Source organism: Colletes gigas, unplaced genomic scaffold (genome assembly GCF_013123115.1).
Source record: "Colletes gigas isolate AHSC1104 unplaced genomic scaffold, ASM1312311v1 Colletes_gigas_Sc00011, whole genome shotgun sequence".
Taxonomy (NCBI): domain Eukaryota; kingdom Metazoa; phylum Arthropoda; class Insecta; order Hymenoptera; family Colletidae; genus Colletes; species Colletes gigas.
In genome coordinates this window covers 5,322,468-5,343,517 of record NW_025106640.1, presented here as the reverse complement: position 1 = coordinate 5,343,517, position 21,050 = coordinate 5,322,468, and the positions used below count along the sequence as shown (strand labels likewise).

General features: G+C 36.3%; 4 protein-coding genes across 5 annotated transcripts; 2 read left to right on the top strand and 2 right to left on the bottom strand.

Moving 5' to 3' along the window:
• The first annotated feature begins 1,308 nt into the window (after positions 1–1,308).
• Positions 1,309–3,619, top strand: LOC122398443 (sodium channel protein Nach). Its single transcript, XM_043398287.1, is given in 7 exon segments — positions 1,309–1,418; positions 1,500–1,694; positions 1,934–2,015; positions 2,314–2,534; positions 2,603–2,861; positions 2,946–3,130; positions 3,460–3,619. Coding segments are annotated over 7 exon segments (1,212 nt in total).
• Positions 3,620–4,283: 664 nt separating this feature from the next.
• On the top strand, positions 4,284–5,796 carry LOC122398592. Its single transcript, XM_043398631.1, has one exon. It carries the CDS (start codon positions 4,378–4,380, stop codon positions 5,653–5,655), a length of 1,278 nt encoding a protein of 425 aa, XP_043254566.1. The 5' UTR covers positions 4,284–4,377; the 3' UTR covers positions 5,656–5,796.
• Positions 5,797–6,044: 248 nt separating this feature from the next.
• On the bottom strand, positions 6,045–15,663 carry LOC122398591 (WD repeat-containing protein 75). The gene is made up of 15 exons (XM_043398630.1): positions 15,379–15,663; positions 15,090–15,291; positions 14,804–14,982; positions 14,570–14,689; positions 14,288–14,475; positions 14,038–14,196; positions 13,756–13,949; positions 13,498–13,682; positions 13,266–13,429; positions 12,998–13,184; positions 12,746–12,924; positions 12,500–12,672; positions 12,236–12,421; positions 6,340–6,458; positions 6,045–6,266 (listed from the first exon to the last, which is right to left on the bottom strand). Exons 1-15 carry the CDS (start codon positions 15,507–15,509, stop codon positions 6,077–6,079), a joined length of 2,556 nt encoding a protein of 851 aa, XP_043254565.1. The 5' UTR covers positions 15,510–15,663; the 3' UTR covers positions 6,045–6,076.
• Positions 15,664–15,809: 146 nt separating this feature from the next.
• LOC122398212 (ATP-dependent DNA/RNA helicase DHX36) lies at positions 15,810–20,528 on the bottom strand. 2 transcript variants are annotated; one of them, XM_043397901.1, is made up of 15 exons: positions 20,251–20,528; positions 19,458–20,027; positions 19,183–19,372; positions 18,941–19,115; positions 18,702–18,850; positions 18,497–18,629; positions 18,233–18,428; positions 17,887–18,151; positions 17,515–17,807; positions 17,019–17,445; positions 16,699–16,904; positions 16,542–16,624; positions 16,376–16,467; positions 16,022–16,300; positions 15,810–15,932 (listed from the first exon to the last, which is right to left on the bottom strand). In XM_043397901.1, the coding sequence occupies exons 1-14, from the start codon at positions 20,300–20,302 to the stop codon at positions 16,198–16,200; spliced, it is 2,934 nt and encodes a 977-aa protein (XP_043253836.1). In that variant the 5' UTR covers positions 20,303–20,528; the 3' UTR covers positions 15,810–15,932; positions 16,022–16,197. The 2 variants fall into 2 exon arrangements, with proteins under 2 accessions (XP_043253836.1, XP_043253837.1); XM_043397902.1 differs by lacking the exon at positions 15,810–15,932 and having other exon boundaries at positions 16,236–16,289.
• Positions 20,529–21,050: the final 522 nt, after the last annotated feature.

The window sequence follows — 21,050 nt, the reverse complement described above, 5'->3', positions numbered from 1 at the left end:
CAGCAGTGTTCAGCAGGGGCCAGCAGAGGCTTGCAGAGGCAAGCAGAGACCAGCAGGGGCAAGCAGTAACATGTAGTAATCGTCACACGTTGTCGGAAGCATCAGGGGTGGTCAGCGGAGGCCAGCGGAGGTTGGCAGAAGTCAGTTGTAATTGTTATACGTTGTCAGAAATATAAGCGGAGGTCAGGAGAGGCCAACAGAGGCTGGGAGAGGCTGGCAGTAACCAGTAACAATCGTTATACGTTGTCGGAAGTATCAGGTGTGGTCAGCAGAGGCAGGCAGAAGCCTGCACATGTTGGCAGGGGCCAGCAGAGGCATGTAGAGACATGTAGAGACCAGCAGGAGCAAGCAGTAACACGTAGTAATCGTTATACGTTGTCGGAAGTATCAGGAGTGGTCAGGAGCGGTCAGCAGAGACGAGCGGAGGCAGGCAGAAGTCATTAGTAATAGTTGTGAGTTGTCAGAAATATAAGCGGTGGTCAGAGGAGGCTAGCAGAGGTTGGGAGAGGCTGACAGTAGCCAGTCGTAATTGTTATACGTTGGTAGAAGTATCAGGAATGGTCAGGAGCGGTCAGCAGAGACGAGCGGAGGCAGGCAGAAGTCATTAGTAATCGTTGTGCGTTGTCAGAAATATAAGCGGTGGTCAGAGGAGGCCAGCAGATGCTGGGAGACGTTGGCAGTAGCTCGTAATAATCGTTATACGTTGTCAGAAGTATCAGGAGTGGTCAGCAGCGGTCAGCAGAGGCCAGCGGGGGCCTGCAGGAAAATTAAAAAATACATGTAGCCACATCTTGTACCTCGTACTCCTTAATTTATTCTTCAGGTAAAAAGGAGTATAACTGGGTAAAATGTTTTATGACATTACCTGTTAACACAAGTTAGCAACCAGTAGAGGCATCTAGAAATCAGCAGCGGTCAGCAGAGGCGAGCGAAGGCAGGTAGAAGTCAGTAGCAATCGGTATACATTGTCAGAAATATAAGCGGTGGTCAGCAGAGGCCAGCAGAGGCTGGGAAAGGCTGACAGTAGCTAGTCGTAATTGTTGTACATTGGTAGAAGTATCAGGAGTGGTCAGCAGCGGTCAGCAGAGGCCAGCGGAGGGCTGTAGGAAAATTCAAAAGTAAAAAATTGAATTAAATATTAAATAAACATTGGCTAGAATGAAAGATTTAATCAAACTCTGTATAATTTATGAGGTAACGTGTACCGCTAGGAATCGATTTTTCTTCGGCTATGAAGACAGTTAAAATAAAACTGTTGGTATACGTGATAGTGTATTAGAAAATACCGTCTGTAAGCGCAAACGAACGATGCGGAAGCGATTGATTTGGTGTTGGAAAATTATCAAACAGTACTTAAGTAATTGCAGCATTCATGGCGCCAGATATCTTGTTGATGATCAGCTTTCGTATCTGGAAAGGTAAAAATGTATTGAATAAAACTCACTGAAAAGGAATAAATATTTCCGCGATTCGTTTCATTCAGTGTGCCCTGTTCACAGATTTTTTTGGTTGATTGCCTGCGTACTGTGTTGGTATGGTTGCGTGGACATGATTAAATCCGCATTGATAAATTATATTGAGTATCCCGTCGCTGTATCCGCGGAGACCATGTATCTTCATTGGGTAACACCATTTCCTACGGTTGCTTTTTGCATTTCCTCGTCTAAAACGATTTCAAACAACTATTTCAAAAGGTGTGTAACGTATTCTAAAGTGTATGGTACGCATAGAGTATCTCATTCTAATCTACATATGAGTATATCTTGGAAGATCCGCTAAACGGCAGAGACGAGCAAAATAGTAATTTATTCTTAACATTTATTTGATCGAATAATTTCATTTTATTTTGTTTATTGTAAAATATTAGAGCTACGTTACCAAATGTCCATTTGTTTGCGAATCGACGTCGTTTATGTTTGTAAAATTTTTTAAGGAATCCAGGAGCGCTTGCAAATTATACCAATCCGAATTTACTTTCTACAACAGCGGAGGAACTTTTGTCCGCTTACGAACAGGTCAGAGTTTGTATCCCACGTATATAATATTTTACATGTCTGTTGCAAGATCATACAATTAATCTCTTGCCATATGATTTAATATGAGACGGTATGTGTCATAGCCGGACTCTAAATTTATCTTGCGTCAAAACGAATCCCTAATCTGTCATGGACGACGAGTCTGAAATGATATTGTAAAGCAACGAGTTAAGAGATTATAAACAAATTTGTTATCGAACGTTATCTCTCTTAGTTCAATAAGTTTACTCGGCCGAGAAATATTTTGAATATTCGATGTTTAAATTATTTACCGCAGATGAAACTTCCGTGTACAAAATTATTAGTCGACTGCGAGTGGAACAACGTGAAATTTAATTGCTGCGCCGAGTTTCAAGAATTAAAAAAAACTGGCATAGGTTATTGCCTCGCTATGAATACGTTTCATCTGACTAGCGACGGTAAACCAAGCGTACAATATCTCATAAATCGAACCGTACAATATGGCGATCTTTTTATTGATATAAATTCAACCTCGAAATCGCTACTCAGACTGCTTACAGTGCGTATCTAGTTTTCTTTGATCTCTTTAGTATTTTAATGTAGACGTCTTACAAGTTTTTATATAAAATGCTCTAGGTACACCTTTTCAACAATTACGAATTGCCAACGATCAACAACGTGGAGAAGGACACAATACATTTGAAAATCGGCAAGACGACTCGCGTGGAATTCATAATGTACGACACGGTCAACCAAGACGGTGTAAAGAAAGTCGCGATCAATCATCGGAATTGTCGGTTTTCGCACGAGAAACGGGAAAACAGTCTGTTTGACATTTACAGCAGCGACTCGTGTTATCTGGAGGTGCGTCTAGAATTTAATTTCCCGTAAATAAAATGCTCCATGTCTCACCGTCAATCAACTATAATTTATTATACGATTCGCCAGGTAATCATAGAGCGGATGATAACATTCTGCGGCTGCGTGCACTTTTATTATTTCATACCGCGCGGTGCACGAGCTTGCAACGGAACCGAAATGTTGTGCATAATCGCCAATAAGACGAACATTCTCTCTTACTCGATGAGAGACAAACAATGTCTGCCAAATTGCGACGGGACGTCACTGCTCACGTATGAACCATACGGAAATTAGATTTTCATTCGAATGTTTGTATTTATAGGGTGGTCAATTTCAACACGTTCGCTGTCGTTATTACGTTATTTTGCAGCCATTAAGTTCAAACGAAAATTTGTTTATTCCGTAAATCGGAAGGACGTCTACGCGTGTACACAATTTTACCAAAATATGTTGACCCGTTTTGGAGTTTTGACGGAACAAACAGTTAGACAGTTATCAGACGGGCATACAAACATTCTGAAAATATATTTCTTGCAATAAAAATATCGAAATTTTGAAGGAAAAATAAAGTTACAAAAATGCCTATCTTTATATGTCGTAGAAATCGATGGGAACAGCCTGAGTACGAATCTCCAAACCCTTCTTATTCAACGCTTCATGTTACGTTATTATCGCATCCAACAGTGAGATATCGCCGATACGTAGCTAATGATCTCTTGGATGTTGTAGGTAAACACTTGACAATAATGTATATTCTATAATATAATATAAAGTTACCGAAATTATTCTCATGCCAGTGGCTGGAGTCAAATCTAGCCACTTAAACATCACATCAATAATCTCTGCCGATGAAGAGGCCCTTATTGTTGGTCGACGACGATGTCTAATGCAGCAGAGATGGCTACATGCATTGGTTACCTCTGTGAACTGAATGCCAGCTGGTTGTGTAATACCGACAAAGGCCTCTTCATCGGAGAGACACATTCTTTATTCATAATAAGAAATACGCTATATTATACTACTCTCACTTTATCATAGATACACCATTCATATTACGCTATCTCTAGTTTCAGTTGGAAGTGCATTTGGTCTATTTATGGGCGTCAGTATTTTAAGTATTTTTGAGATACCATACTGGTTATTTATTAGCCGAGACGAGATAACATAAAGTCACACTTGTCAGATTCGAGTGTTAAAAAACATAGTCAAAGATTGATATACTGCACGCACTTGTTTTGGACTTTTCAACAACGCTCGGACTACTATAAAAGTATCGCGTTAGAATGTACGCAAAGTACATGCTATAAACCAGCAAAGGAAATGCTAATAAATTTTTGCACATATTCGAGCCGGCACGTAAGTTTAGCGTACCATTCCTTTATGCTGCAGCAACTTTATCTTCTAAGTGTTTTGTCAGTAAATAAACTGACAAGGAAGCAGGCACGGATTCTAAAGAAAAGTCTCCTGCAGGACGCTTATATAAAGATGATCGTGTGCCGTGATCTTTATTTCTTTAACCATGTCGAAGTCAGAGCTGGAAGTTCAAGTTGCATCCGAACAGTTGAACAAAGTGTGCTCTCGTGTGAACGTCTCTGACAATTTGCTAACTTTCCAAGAAGTCCAACATATAGTAAAAAGTTCGTGTGGCGGTGAAGCAAAGGTTCAGAAGTTTTCGTTGGAACCGTACTCTAATAAACAGCTTGGATTTCAGGGATCTCATAAACGGCTCACCGTGGAAATTGAAACCAAAAATGGAAAACGAACGTTGTCTTTCTTCGCCAAGTCCATACCTTACGACATACCCCTTCAGACTGAGTACATGATCGAGAAGTGTGTCTTTGACAAGGAAAGAATATTCTATCGTGACATAATTCCTGAACTTCGTCGCCAATACAAATGTGAGCCGTGGGTTTCAACCTGTTACTTGATTAAGGATAATTTGCTGGTCTTCGACGACTTAGGCGCTAAAGGTTACGCGATGAAGAACAAATTGTTCACCAAGGAACTTACTGTTTCCGGTCTAACGACCATTGCACGAATGCACGCGTCGTCTCTTTTGGCAGAAGCGCGCCTTGGAAAGACTTTTAAGGAGATGTATCCTCATGCTTTCGTGGAAAGTTCTTTTTGTCACACTGGGAAACTTCGAAGATGGTTCGACGTCGGTATCGAAACTATCGTTGCTGTCGCTGAACACCTTGGTCTTGATGCTAGTTTAATACCAACGACTTGCAAGGAAGTGTATCACGCCGTAGAAATGTCACCTACAAAACACAACGTGGTCAGTCATGGAGATCTGTGGGGGAATAATCTCATGTTTAGTAACGATATACCGCCAAAGTGTTTGCTAGTGGACTTTCAATTGTTGAGGTATTCGCCCTTAGCACACGACGTGGCCCAGTTCCTGTACCTTTGCACCGATCGTAGTTTTAGAGAAGCGTCGGAAGAGACTATGTTGAAACATTATTACAGTGTTCTGCGTGAAACCTTGAATTCAATGAATTCGATCTCCGTAGAGGTTCCATCTTGGTCAGAGTTAGTGCAAGGAATGGAAGAACAACGATTAGGTGCTTTGATCACTGCAGCTATATATTATCAGACTGTGTTGATGGACGAGGACTTGAGTGCGCAGATTATGAACGAGGCTGATCGTTTCATCGACTACGTCTTTCAAAATAGAAAGAACATAGTTCTCAAGGCCATGAAAAATGATCCCGTATACAGTAAAAGATTGGGTGACACTGTTGCCGAATTGGTCGAGCTCAGTTTTCGACTCGAAGAGTTACCAAAACCAACGTAATGTTTAAAAATATCATTTTTATTCTCTTGTTTTCCTACTAACATTGAAACGAGTCTTTAGGCTAAGTCTGAATATTGAACCGAACAATATGTGACCTGACATGATGCTGAAAAATAATGATATCGTTTTAAAATATTATTGCACAACGTTGTGATGTATATACAATATTTATGTGTGAATGTAAATATTATATTTGTCAAATAACATGTAATAAATAGTGTACAAAGAGACTATTTTCTTGTATACGTATTCATTTAATTATTTCACGAAAGAATTTGGATAATCGTTCGTTTCTTTTTGTTACATAATTGAGCTACTAAGAATTCATTTCAGACATTAGGTTCTTAAAATGTTAAAAAATTGAATCATAGTCCCAGAGGCTCGTTCAAGGGAAAATATTTGGCGTCTATTTCCTCAATCATTAATGTTCGATATTTTCCTGGTCTGGAAGTATGGTCGCTAAGAAAGACCAATCACAGTCGATGACTTGTGTTTTTGTTTCATTCGCAATATTGTTTTCAACGACAGGTGTGGATTCAGGTTTCATTCGTCGTGGGAAGTCATCTTCACTCTCGTCCGCTGACTCCTCTTCATCATTCATCCTCTCGTCCCTATGAAAAAAGAAACTATAAACTCGCAGATTCATAACAAAATAGCAACTTAGTTTTTCGTTTATTAAAGTACCTTTCGTGCTTGTTATCCGCTGACTGTGCTTTCGATGTCGATGACACCAATAAAGAGGCAATGAAAGACGAACAAAGCATTTTCATAGGCGGTAAAGTGTGGGCCGAGACGCTGAGGAGCTGAAACACGTTGCTAACATTAATTTACATAGTTCCATAGATTAAAATAGTTTTGATTATTACTGTTTATCCTTAACAATATTGAGAAAAGAATGAAAGAGGATGTACGATGAATTTGAAGTGTGTTCGGTTCAGTCACACTCATGATTCTCACGATGGCCCATTAGTTAATTAGTTTTAAGGCTGACGCAGGCACACCCCCGAACGAAAATTTCTGCAATTCCTGTAATCTTCTACTTCAGATCTAGGTTGACGCGTCTCTTACAGCCTACGCGAATCTTTGTCACGGCATACACCAGTTTTCGCCAGAAAATCACGAGAAATACGCGTGTCTCATCCGAGATGCGCGCGCGAAGAAAATAAACCGGAAACATTACCAAGAAAGATGAACGCGTACGCGCCAAATCTCTTTCTTGATTTCTACTTAAACGATTATACTTTGTAGGCATATAAGTATAAAAATTATAAGTAAAAGTTCTTTAGAAAGATGCAAATATTTTTTTAATATTTTTTAATTCCTTAAAAAAATACTTTCTACGACACTTTAATAGAATAGAGAGTGTGTCGTGTAATATGCAAGAAAAACTGATTATTTCAGAACAATCTAACTAGAATCAATGTTTGCTCTAACGAGGAGAATACCATTTTATTAATAGGTAACGTAACAATCAGGAGAGTTCCCGGGGGAGATAAGACTTTGTTCCTAGCTTCCTAACAGGTTCGTCCTGACCTGATTTTACACAAACATTTGCAAACAATTCCGTATCGACGTTGAAAACTACGTTCTCCATTGTACACCGTAACGAGACTGAATAAGGGAACGTTCCATCGAAAGTTTGATTCTTCGGGCGCTGACGGAACTTCGTCATCGTTTGTTAATCTCGGCGAAGTATCGAAAACTTAATTAAAATTGAAACCCAACTTCGCCTGGCACACATTCTACCGTATTTATAGAGATCGAACGAGGCGAGTCAAGAAATATCGAGGGAAACATCACGGTAAATCTTAAGTAAGATTGTCGACGTTGAGTAAAACATTAAATTAATAATAATTCTTTTCTGCGCTTGCATAATCGAGACAGCTGAAGTCTAGATAAAAATGAGACAACTTTCAGCGGTTATTCGTTGGAATAATTGTTCAATGTCTGGCTGGAAGGCGATGACGTAGAAGGAAAACGTTCCTCTTTGTAAGAATATAGGTCATAAAAAGAAACGGAGATAAGGTGGTAAACAAGTCTTGACAATTCCAAAGAACTGACGCAATTCGTAAAGTAAGAACGAAAGTGGCGAATTGACGGATGTCCGTTTACTGCCACTAGCGGCGTAAACGTATGTACGCAAGTAATTACACGTCGAGGCGTTTAACTTTATGACGTCATGAGACCCCTTAAAAAACTTCTCAATAAAGAGAACTTGCTTTATATTTATGGTACCGAAGAATCTTGTCTTCTTTGAATCAAAGAACGCACTGTCTTCTGTTACACATCCATCAATATTTCTTACAATAAGCAGATTCAAGACACTAATTTACCACTTTGCGCTCCATTGCCGCCGCTACAATGGCATGCATAATGTATAATGTATAATGATAACGCAAACTAAACTAATGAAATAAATAAATATAATTTAAATTCTTAATATGTATACATTTGTATCTTACAACTAACAGATTTGTTTTCATTGCCGAGACCGATTTATAAAGAGCAAAATAATCAGATTTTTTGTATATTCAAGAAACTAATAACACGACTCGAGATAATGGAAGGCAACGTGTAGACACAATACGGGCAATCGTTTAAAATTAATTATACGGTGCGTCCATGTTCCTCATGATACTATCATTAGCGATCGTGCGGCCTTAAGGACCGCCCCTGGTGATGATCCTTAATTTGCTTAGCCTCCAGACTAAGGCAGTCTCCAAATGGGACAAGATTTAACTTTCAGAGGAGCTGATGTTATCGCCGTAATTTGAGCAACCACAATGCTCGCGAAGTTCCGACAAACCGTGTACTTGTTGAATGTTTCAGCGATAACAACTTCTAGGGGAACTGTCGGTATTGATTTTGCATCGTACAACGAAATTTCGAAACCTCTACTGCAGGGTTGATTTTATTGTTCCCGAGAACACTCGCGACGACCGATTCGCACGTGGGTTCATGAAAGACTCGGACATTCTATTTTTGTAACTGCTCCCACCGTATCTTCGAATAATCGCGAACCCCTTATTACCTCGAATGAGAAACAAACTTTCTTATCTGAGAAGTTTTCTTTGTCGAAAAATGAGTAATATTTGGAATTTTTATTTGGAAAAAGTTTACAACGTACGACACTGAAACTTTGTGTGAGCAATTAATATACCTACAAAGACACCATATGAATTTAAAGGACGAGTAATGAGTCCAGGAATTAAAACGATGACTGTTCGATATGACAAACGCGGCTATTACAGCTTCAAGGAATGAAATCATTCGACAATGCGACATTTTTTAAGAAGATGAAGATGCATTTTTTAAATACTTTTTGTTCAGATTACTGGGAGTGTCGAAGTCATATCAACCGCGAGGGTTCTTTTTACAATAGTTGCGCAAGCAGCCTACATCTTTAAAACTATCTCGCATTTTTGTGTGATAAAATTTATGTAAATTGGTAAGACGTGTACGAAGACTGTCCAAAGTTTCAAACCAACGTTATAAATAATATCTACGTTCGACAAGTAGTTCCAGTTATAGTCCTAAACTAGAATACTTCCCTAAGGATAGCATATATGTATATGAAATTGCACTTTATTCAATTTCACGGAATATTATGTTTGATGGGAATCAATATTGTCCAGCAAGTAACAATATTTGCTGATTTTAGAAACGAGGATATTCTAGTTGTGTGCTTAGGTATTATTCTAGTAAGGACGACAGACACACCCATGTAGATTAAGATTTTCTTGAATTGATATGCCTCGAAGAGGAAGCTATATTTCAGCCTATAACTTTTTTCCTATTAAAAAAGATCACAGATATTACCAAACATTATTTTCGACCCGAAAGAAACGAGCGCTACTTAGGAAGCATTGTAACAATTTGTTCTTTCATTCGCTACGTTAGTAGGAAGCGAAAATTTTTTAAGATCCGTTCAAAAACAACGTCACTTCGCACGCGCAACTTCCGTGAAGATGAAAATAATACCTCGAGTGACGCGTGTCGAAGGTTCTCCATCAAAGACAATACCCTAGGTCAGAGGGACAACTGGAACGCTGTGAGAGGGTGGGAGTGCGGTGAAGCAGCTCCTATATTAAATCATGGCGAGGCCACTTCCCAAAGTCAGTCCTACGTCGAGCGTTCGAACACGCAAGGAACTCTTCCCCCTTTGGCTTCTCAGGCGGGTGGTCCATCGAGCAAGAGCACACTTCTCGTCGCTCTGCGATTGAATCCTGTCGAAGGTTCAACGGCGTCTATCGGCCAACGTATCCTTCACATTTGAAGAGAAAAAGTAAATGGAATATTTGCAATAGAAGAATACTATAACCCTCTGCGAAAGTCTACTTGGAATTGTTCATTGATACAATTTTTGAATACTCGCTAGATACGGCGGTAACTCCTGAAACTTTTCATCGAGGGAAACGTCCGAAGAAAGAAGCAGCTCTCTGATTTTTGAAGCGCGTACCAATCGAAGGAGACAACTGTAAGCCTCCCTACGTTCGGTGAAGAAAGTTTCGGGCATGAAGTTAACGGCGTGGAGTTTTGTGTCGTGCATCTTGGTGGCTATCTTATTTCTGGCGGCTACCACGTCCGGATACCCTGCCAGCAATCCAGATATAGTGAGTATCTTTTCTTTCGTGATTCGTTCTGTACCACCTACAAATCAATTTTACGTTTCTCTCGATTAATACATTCATTTGACATCAAACTTGGCCATGTGTTGATAGTAAATGAGTAGACTGTCTGTAAGTTGGGGTCTTTGACTCGCAAACTTCCGTTCCCCGCTGCGAACTAAGCGTGCAGAAACTGTGTAACAGTAGGAATAGCGACAAGCTTAGAAAGATGCGCAAAGTGAGTCAGCGTGGCTGTTATACTGTTGGCCAGAAAACTGGAAATCAAGGTGTACTTCTAAAAGAAACAAAAATAACAACGTTGAGATACCAGAAATTAACATACCAGATCAGACTGTTCTAACATTTACGAAATGTTATCGTTAAGATTGCGCAAGTTTTGTTAGCGATTACATAATTCGGTCATTGATATTCGAGTTACAACGGATAAAGATTTGTTTATAGATACAAAGCACTCTCCCGAGTGAAACTCTAGACTAATTATGGAAATATTGTTGTGACTAGTATCTCCAAAAACATTTTGCAATTTAACCGTTGGAACACAGCGCATTCTCAGAATCAATAAGTATAAATAAAACTCATACTTTCCTCGCCACGTACACGTGGGACGCTTATGATAACACTGCAAGCATAAGTGGACTTTACAAGTGAATTATTTCCTCCGCTTGTATTGGTATATCTAATCATATTGAACTGTAGGTGGTACACGATATTGTAAACAAAGAGTTCACGCTAGCGAGTATCATTTTTGGATAATGTCAACTATAATTAGCCTCGGGGCGATGATTAAGTTTATTTACGCTACGCTGCGCAGCGATCGTTCCTCGAGTTTTATTAATTCACTGTAACCCAAATTATTTATGACTTCTGGAAAAATGTACAAAACGGTACGGAGTAAGTCACAACAGGCCCCGATTACTAGACTAAACTAATAACGGGATTTCGTATGCCAGAATAGGCAAGCTTGTTTCGCCATAACCAATCAGTGACCTCTAAGTCCCAGGGGGTTAGAGAGCATTAAAGGCTCGTCAATTATTGTTGTAAAGATGTATAACTTGCAGGCGATCGAGAACATGAGGCAGATACCGCAATGGCACTGTCTGCGTTACAGAAAATTCGATCTTGTCCGTCGCTGTCGGAATTACCGTTTAGGAAGGAAACACTGACGAACACAAAACCGCCATAATCCCGGATGGACAACGACCAACAAATTCTTTTACTCCAAATTCCATCGACCAGCTGTTCTCAACGTTCTACTGCGTATATTGAAATTTATTTAACTCGCGTAGTAAACTTGTCGCGATACTTTGAAATAATATGAAACCACACCTAGTTGATAAACGATATCATTTCCATAAATCTTCTTAATTTAATTTTTCATGGTGCATCCGTTTACTTCAAAACTGTACTCGTGAGAGTCCCAATGTTCATGTTCAGTTTCCGCATCGCGTAAATTAAATGGACGAAGCAAATGAAGTAATAAGAGGATTCTCGGTCTTTTCTTTTTAGAAAATTAATGACTTAACCCTTTGCGGACGCATACGTTGGAACATGAACGTTAGAAAAAATAACGTTACACGATTTATGTTCAAAATGATAACTATACGTTGTTTAGTATATCCTGATACCAGCCACGTAGGGTTAAGTGTCTTTTCTTGACCAAAACAATAAATCAAATTTGCCTGCCTTTTATTATGTTGCTATTTATACTTATATGTTTTGTAATTACTTAATTATTTTTGTACTATGTTACGTGGGAAACTGTACATATAAATGCACTTTAATCTTATTATAGGATGAGAATGTGTTTTAGAATAAAATTATTTTTTTTATCGCACATGTATTCTGAAATGAATATTACTTACTTACCTGTCGGACTCTGAGCTGTTTCGCTATACTATAATTGCACGTTATAGAAGAAAAAATTTGTATAAAATATATTTGAAGACACTTACTTCTTCCACCATTCCTTTCCCCGGTACGCTTAATTGTTCGTGCATGAACGGAGTCATTGCCTCTTTGGTCGACGTAGTTTTAGCTGCGATCATGCGACCAAAGGCAGTTGCGGGCACGTTAGCACTTGTGGATAAAGATTCAAGAAAAATTGTCACTTCGGATTCAGGTTCCAGTGTCAACAATTCCTATATACAAAAATAGACGGATTAGGGCAAATAGATATAGTTTAAAACGAGTGATGCAGATAATATTGTATAACGTACTTGATTAGAATCCAAAAAGAAAAGTTGTGACTTTCGTTGCCACGGTCTATAAGACGAATCCCGCTTCTCCTGCAGATGTGGCACGAAAGTAGCTCCCAAGATAGAACAATTGTTTTCAATGACATTCGTTCTTGTGTAAACGGGACATGGTCTTTGCGGTGTAAATACAAACACTAAAATAAACAAGCATACTAGTATGCACAAGATAATAAAATTAAATGTATTCTCCAGAGAAAGTAAACTTACACGAGTTATTGGTTGTAAAAACGGCCATGTACATAGATTTTGAATCAGCTGCAAGAGTTGCAACTTTCAAAGGTACGCTCCATATTAAAGTGAGCGATAAAATATTCCAAACGGCAATATGTTGCGTAGAAGCTGCTACTACGAGGTGACAGGCTTCTTGTTTTCCAAATTCGATTCGTCTAATAAAATTTAGATTGCAATGTCAATGTTACTACGGTAATTGATGTCGTTGTTAGTTTTTTATGAACTTACGTCACTGGATATTGATATTGGCTATGCGTAAGGCTACATTTAAACGTGCAGGTATCGGGCGTCCACATTGTTACGCTAGAATCAAAACCAATACCAACTAATGAACCATCTATCGAGAATCCAGCATCCGTTACAGACAAATTTCTATAATCTCCTATACTATGACACTGCCAATATTTTGGTTTCTCTAGAACAAATATTATCTTAAAACTTAATAGAATAATTCACTGTAACACAGCTATTGATAAAATACATCTATTTTACGTACTGTACATCGATGACGATTCAACGAGATGCCACAATTTGAATTTCTTATCACCACCAGTCGTAATTACTAATGGTTCGTCTTCGTCGAATGAGGTGCACGGTTGGAAATGTAAAGCATTGATACCTCCATCGTGAGGAAGTTCGATCGATGTGTTCAATGTGAACCTACCAAATCGGTATAAATTTTGTATACACTGAGTACTCGAGCGATTGTACTCGCATTTTATACTTACAACTGCTGCTTGACATCAAACATCCAAAACTTGAGCCTTACTTCTATGCACGATAATTTATCATTTCGTTCCTCGACAGTTGCCATCCACGTGCCATCGTGATTTAAAGCTATCTTTGTAACTTCCGTGTTTACGATAATTAAACTACGTTCTTGGGTTAAAAAATTTTGTGCTGTAATATTTATCTAAAATTTTATCAATATTTAAGTATATTAATATTTAGATGAGCGCTGTATATGACCTTATAACACTACTCACATTGTACAATAAATTTTTTGTATGGGTATTATAAAATTGAACATGCCCAGTACGACTATTTAAAACGAGGCAATTTGTACGTGGGTCGACGATAAGACCAGCAGGAAATAAATCTTGAGAGGATAAAGCTACACCCCAAGTGAAATTTTGTATGACAGATGTCAACTTCTTTTGTGGATTTACAACTACAATGCCTGCAATTTTCATCAAATGCAAAGTACTATTAGTATACACAAAAGAAATCAAAGTAATATTATAGTGATCATTGAATAACACAATTACCATTATCTAAGGTGGAAACAGCAACATATAAATTGTCTGGAGCAATAGTAAGGTGTTTAATAGGTGCTGGTAACCTAGGAAGAAAAGATTTCTGCTGTGGGTTTGCTAAAACCCATTTAACTAGCACACATTCTCCTCCACCAGTATACATATGACCACCTGTAATTTTGATAAAATGACCACAATTATTTTTAAATATAACTATTATTATATTGAAGTCTAAACAAATATTGAAATTTCTATATTTTACCTGATTTACTGAAAGCTATTTCTGTCACTGGTAATGTGTGCCAGTGATAAACTCCTGTATAAGGTCTGGTTTGAAACAAACTCTTCCATACTACTACACGGCCAGATGAATCTCCTGTGGCAACACATTCTTCTTCTGGATGTCCAGCAATACATGTTGGTATCCTACCTGTTTTTCCTGTTTTGTGTCTATAATTATAAAATTTAATTATTTAAGTATTTTATTTCCTAAATTTAATTTCTATTATAGTAATAAATAGTTTCACTACAACATGTTACATACTGTTTATCAATAAGATTCCTTGATGGATTTAATATGTGTAAATCTACATCATGAAGAATAGCTATCAAATTCTCCCCATGATTACCAATAATATCAACATAATATTCATGAGAGTCAATTCTGCAATAATCAATGGTAAACATTATTATTTTAACAATAAATGTATTTTTATCATTATTATTTTGAATTCTTAATGTAAATAGCTAACAAAAAATTCTGAAATGTTTCACTTACGATATACAAGTAGATTTTGTACAAATTCCAGTATCTAGATCAAATAGTGCTACATAAATTTTTGTATTACACTTGGAAATATAAGTTACAAGTACTTGGCGTAACTCAATCCCTTTTTGATTCTTAAAATTCACAATATGAAAAGTTTTTACTCTTGGATCTTCTTGGAATTTTAATTTCTGTAGAAACAATAAAAAAAATGATGATAAATATATGTAAAAAAATTCAGCCATTTTGAGCAAGGATATAATTTTATAGTTTTAGAAAATACATTTAATGTTCATACTAATTTTTTAGTGATAATGCCGCTTTGACAACTCCAAAAATTTAATTCCCCATTTTCTGTACAAGCAATGACACTGTTAGAACTCTCAGGGTGTACAATTAATCCTGCTATTCGATGATTTGCTGGTTCTAATTCTCTTACAAAATCTCCAGTTTGTGTGCTATAAGCTCTCACAACATGTTTCCATACTATATACAGTGTTCTGTAACGGTATAAATTGTTTAATGAAATAACAAAACTATCAAACAGAAGAGCTCAAGATTCTTGTATTTGTTAAATTGATACTTACTCTCCATCGTGAGAAAAGAGTGGTCGTTGATCAATTATACTACCTCCACCTTTTCTCGTAAGAACTAAATCGTCTACATCTATTACTTCGATATTTGTAGACTGTCGACGTGCATTTAATTTCATCTGCATTTTGTCGTTCGACTCGCGAAGGACTAATGTTTCTGGCGATTACACTCGGTATGATATGCCCCATGCATTAATAACACATGAACGTACAAATTATATGTAAAAAGAATTATATTTTGACAATAACACGTGTTATACTTTGAATAACCAAACCAAACCAAACGCCGACCGCATGGTTTGTTCTTGTATCTAAACAATTGGACAAACTTCACGTAACACGTATGCAACTGTACGGAGAAAAATATCTAATCTACCGAATCTACGTGCGAATACTGGGAGGAAATTACTACAAACACATTGTATGGTCGAATGTCTTTATTGGTCCGTTTGTCACACTAGTACATCAGAAACTAACTGGTGGCTCGCGGATACGCCGAGAATGCCTCTGAATATTCCCTAGCGGATCTCGGTGCTCGTAATCAGTAACTAATGGGAAAATGTATTACTTTAAAAATTTATTTACTAATTGTATTACAAAGTTTATAATACTTTTGTTTGCATTTACTTGTACTTACAATCATTATTATAATGTAGAGAAAACTAACGAATTGTATTATTGAAATATATTTAGTGATTTATTCTGCAAAGTTATTTAAAAAGAGATTTGAAAGACCAATTTACTGAAGTTATTTCGATATACTCTAAAGCATTAGCTGAGGTAATTACATTATTCATAAAATAAATTACTAAATTATGTTTCGCTGTGTTCATAAAAATCATCTTTCTCATCTTTGACATCAGACTCGGAAAATCCCATTTCCTCATCTTTTTGGCAGACAAAATCTATAATCACACTATAATCAATAAATAGTATTAATGCTTCTTAATATAATAATGAAAAATAAATGTTAAAAAAAAGCAAAACTTACTTTAGTAGGTCACCTTCATGGCTACTCCAAGATACTGTTCCTGGATGCGTTATTTTATACTCTAACATATTGTTAAATTCTTCTTGTAATTTCTATAATTAGATAAGCACATGAAAATATATTTTAAATATAAATTTTACTCTACCGAAGTTTCTATTTTTTATACCTGAATGAGTTGTGCGGTTTTTAAATCACACGCAAAATTTTGAGAACTTGTTAAACTAATCAAATAATTTCCTTTTTCTTTTTCTGTAAAATTAACGGTATTGATACGTGAACATAAATAATGTAAGCCATATAAAAGAACTATGAATTTTTCGTACTTATACACATATGGGGAGCCGCGAATAATAAAATTGGTCCAGTCACACATGTGGTGTCATGTAAATATATCGACGACGATTTTTGTTTTACATAATATGTAATATACGGACTAGGAAGTTCCACTTTATCGTTTACACTCGACGGATGCATGTAAACGTTACCATCTTCTGGAGTCCACAAAGATGTTCCCATTTTTGTAATTCTCCTGAAATTGTTTAAAAATCTAAATTTATATTACTCTTTACTTTGGCAAATTCGAAACTTATGTTTTAATACATTTAAAAAATAAAAAACAAAATAAAAAAGAGAAAAAACGTACCTCATGATGGCAACATTTGGGTATAGTCCAGCAGATACTATTGCTTTTATTAACGCAATATTGTCAGAATTCCTATTAGCGTTCCTCTCACTTGGATTGTCACTTTCCAAAAATTTCATTTCGTGCAAATACTGAGCAAATTGAGTTTTCATTTCGGAAAGAAGTTTGAGTGTATTTAAAGAGAGAAAATACTTTCTGCAAAAATAAGAAGCATTTCCCCTTTTGTACGCAGCCTCGAATCTCTTCAAAGCTTCGGCCAGTGCAACGTGATCACTGTATTGATTCAAAGTAAGTTCAAGTTTCTTTTGCTTTGCTTGATCCTCGTTTCCTAGAGGAGAATAGAATGCGTCTTTGAATGTAAGACTTGCTACAATCGCGAAAACTGGCTCCACGCATGAAAACAATGATGCCCATATAATCATTTTTCCTGGTAAAAACAAATTTTAGTGAAAAGAATGATCGATAGAAATATTATACTTCGGAGTAGAGATATTACCTGTACGTGGATCAAGCGGCAATTGTGCTAAATGATATCCTAAAGGAGTCAGGTTTTCGTCGTTATCTAATGCATTAAGTATTCCTAGTAGATCCAAAGATAAGTCTATAGTTTTTAAATTTGGCGGGTCCATAACGCTGGCTAGAAAAGATTTGGCCTTTCCTAATTGCAAAATTTTTATTTGCAAAATTACTTCTTCTAAACGAGTTCTTAACATCTCAGGTAATGGATATTGATCGAACGTCATTTCTCTAGCTTTCGAATATAGATGATAGCAATAACCAGGTTTTACTCTAAAAGGAACATACGAATATCAAAATAAATATTACAAAAAATACAAAAGTCAATTTCTTTTAATTAATTTAATCTTACCTGCCCGCTCGACCTCTTCTTTGTTTAGCATTAGCTAACGATACCCATTCGGGTAACAGAGTTTGAATATTCTTATTCAAATCAAATTTAGAAAACTTCGTTCTGCCACAGTCAATGACGTATACTACGTCTTCAATAGTTATGGAAGTCTCCGCAATAGAAGTAGCAATGATTATTTTTCGAACTCCTGCTGGCGGTTCTTTAAATATAAGCCTTTGATCGACCGTTGGCATACGAGAGTGAAGAGGATAAATTACGTATTTGCCTATATATCGTAAATAATTTTTAACAAATGTTATAATACTAAGGCCTACATTTAATGTACATTTCTATTAAACGTACTTACTTTGCGGATATCGTCCGCTATCCAACATTAGTCTGTGTAATTTTATTATGTCCATCATACCAGGCAAAAAAACTAAAATTGCTCCAGGATCTTTTGTTCTAGAAATGTGATCAATCAACTCTTCTATAAGTTCATAAGATATTTTTTCGCTATTAGGATTCTTCAGTTGATCGGTCACATGTTTTGGATACTTTTTCTGTATTACAACAAACGCAATTAAATTATCGTGCGAAAAAAATATAGAAGCCTAAAAATGATACTTGCATCAGCTATAAGTTGCCGTGCGTATGGATTTATGATTTCGGAAAACTCGTCCATTGTATGTTGAACATTTTTATACTTCTTGGTATATTTCCTGAAATTTTGTGGCATTGCAGGTGGTTCAGGAAACTTAAATCTGTAAATAAATTTATATTATAATTTTTTATTTTACCTACTTTATAATAAAGACTGCAATCAGAGGACTTACTGTGTAACTGATAAAACATCTTCTAAATAAAACGTTTCCACTGGGTAAGTAAAGCCTGGTATATGAATCATGGGACAATCATTATAATATTTTGAAAATCTTTCAGAATTAAGTGTTGCACTCATGAGAAGGACTTTTAAATCTGGTCTCTACGAAGTACATTGGTTTTCATATTAAAAGGAAAAAAGGATTTGATTTAACTTTAGATGTAAATTTATACATAATCTTATTGCACATACTTTAGGAATAATTAGTTTCAACAGAGCAATAATAAAGTCACTTTGTATTGAGCGTTCGTGAATTTCATCTAATATTATATGAGAATAATTTTTTAAAGCTGGATCACTTTGCATGAATTGCAATAGCATAGCAGTAGTACAGAATAATATACTTCCTCTATCTCTGGGTAGGACTCTATACATAAACAAAAATAATATAATATTTCATTATACAAGATAATTATAGAATGATAAAAACATACTTTTCAAGTCTAATTTGAAACCCAACAGATTTTCCAAGCTTTTCTCCTCTTTCAGCAGCAACTCTTTCAGCAACAGATATTGCAGATATCCTTCTAGGCTGAGTACAAATAATTCGTGTAGTGCTGCCATTACCATCTTCAATTTGATCATCAAGTATAAACTGGGCAATCTGTGTTGTTTTTCCACAGCCTAAATACATATAAAATACATATATGCGATAATTAAATAGAATAAACTATAGTAGTTTGTATAAAACTATTAATAAAAAACATACCAGTCTCTCCACTTATTACAACAACTTGATTTTCTTTGATCAATTGTAAAATCTCTGATTTCTTGTGATATGTTGGCAGTTTTAAACGAAATTTCATCATACGTTCATACTCTTCCAAGGATGCTTTTAATTCATATTCCTTTAGTAATCTGTCATCTAAATCACTATCCTTCTTTATACTGGGTTCAACAAATAAAGCTTTAGCTAGATTTTCCTGTATGTTACCAGATACTATGTTTAGAAACTTTCTCTTGAAGTGTGAATCATGAATATGTGTATATTTGTTTTCAATTTTGCTATTGATATCTTCAGCTGATGCTTCATTGTCATACAATTTATCATAAAAACCTGTAGAGTTTCCTAACACGTATTCAATTTTCTGTTGAATATTCAATGGTAATTTAATAACACGTGTTTGTTTTTGTACACGTTTCACTTTAGATTTATTTTTGTAATAGAGCCCTATTTCTTTGCCTTTTAGCCAAGGGGGATGCCCTTGACCCCTGCCTCTTGCATGGCCATGCTGTTCAAAATGTGAGCTTCCAGATTGAGAACTTTCAACTCCATCTCCTAAGCATATATGTCTTACATTACAAAACATTAACACAACAAGTCAAAACTAACCCAAGTATGAAATTCAATCAAATTATAGATTGCAATGAATGTATGAAGCTTTCTGAATTAAAATTATAAAATAGAATCTCACAGAATATATAAAATGTAATTTAATAACAATGAATTCTATGAATTTATTGATTATATTACACAAAATTATCTGCATAATTTTGTTTACCGTATTTGTTCCGCCGGGAATACGATCCCCGTGCTCTGTAAGGATGAGACATTATCGTGTACACAGTTTTTAAGTCTCATTAAATTAGGTACGAACGATTATCATTCGTAACACCAAACCCCTCGGCCCAGTGTCGCCAGATTTGGCATAATTGAGTGCATCGATGGCGACACTAGCAACGACGAACTTCCTTAGCGTTTAACGGAATGGTGGGGAAAGCTGACATATCCTACCGCATGAGCCACATGTTACGTCAGGTCAGCACTTCATGAAACTTCGGGAAATCGATGAAGAACGAGAATGGGAGTAAATAATTATACCAACTAAATAATAAATAACTAACCAAATAAATGTAAAATGGTCATATGGCGGCAAAACATAGTACGCAGACATATTTTACAAAGATATTTTCTTCACCTGTCCACAATGAAAAATATTTTTCTTCAAGTGGTTTTTTGTAGAAATATCTACAAAACTCGAAACGATATTGAGGGAAAAGAATATACAGTCTATACTTCTGTGATCTTTCTCTTATCTGATACAAAGTCATGTTTCGAAATATTTCTCCAAGCTAGATGATTGGGGCATCCAGTGTCCAATTACGACGTAGTTTATGATATTTCTTCTTCAATGTGAAATTAAAATTTAATATAATTATGATATTGCGTAAAAGATACATCGATGCAATGTTTATGATAAAAACTGTACTATTACGTAGTTGCATCTCCACCGAAGGCGCCAACAGTCAATTTCAATCTCTCAATGTTGCTAACCATCTTTTCACCAAATCATTATATAGT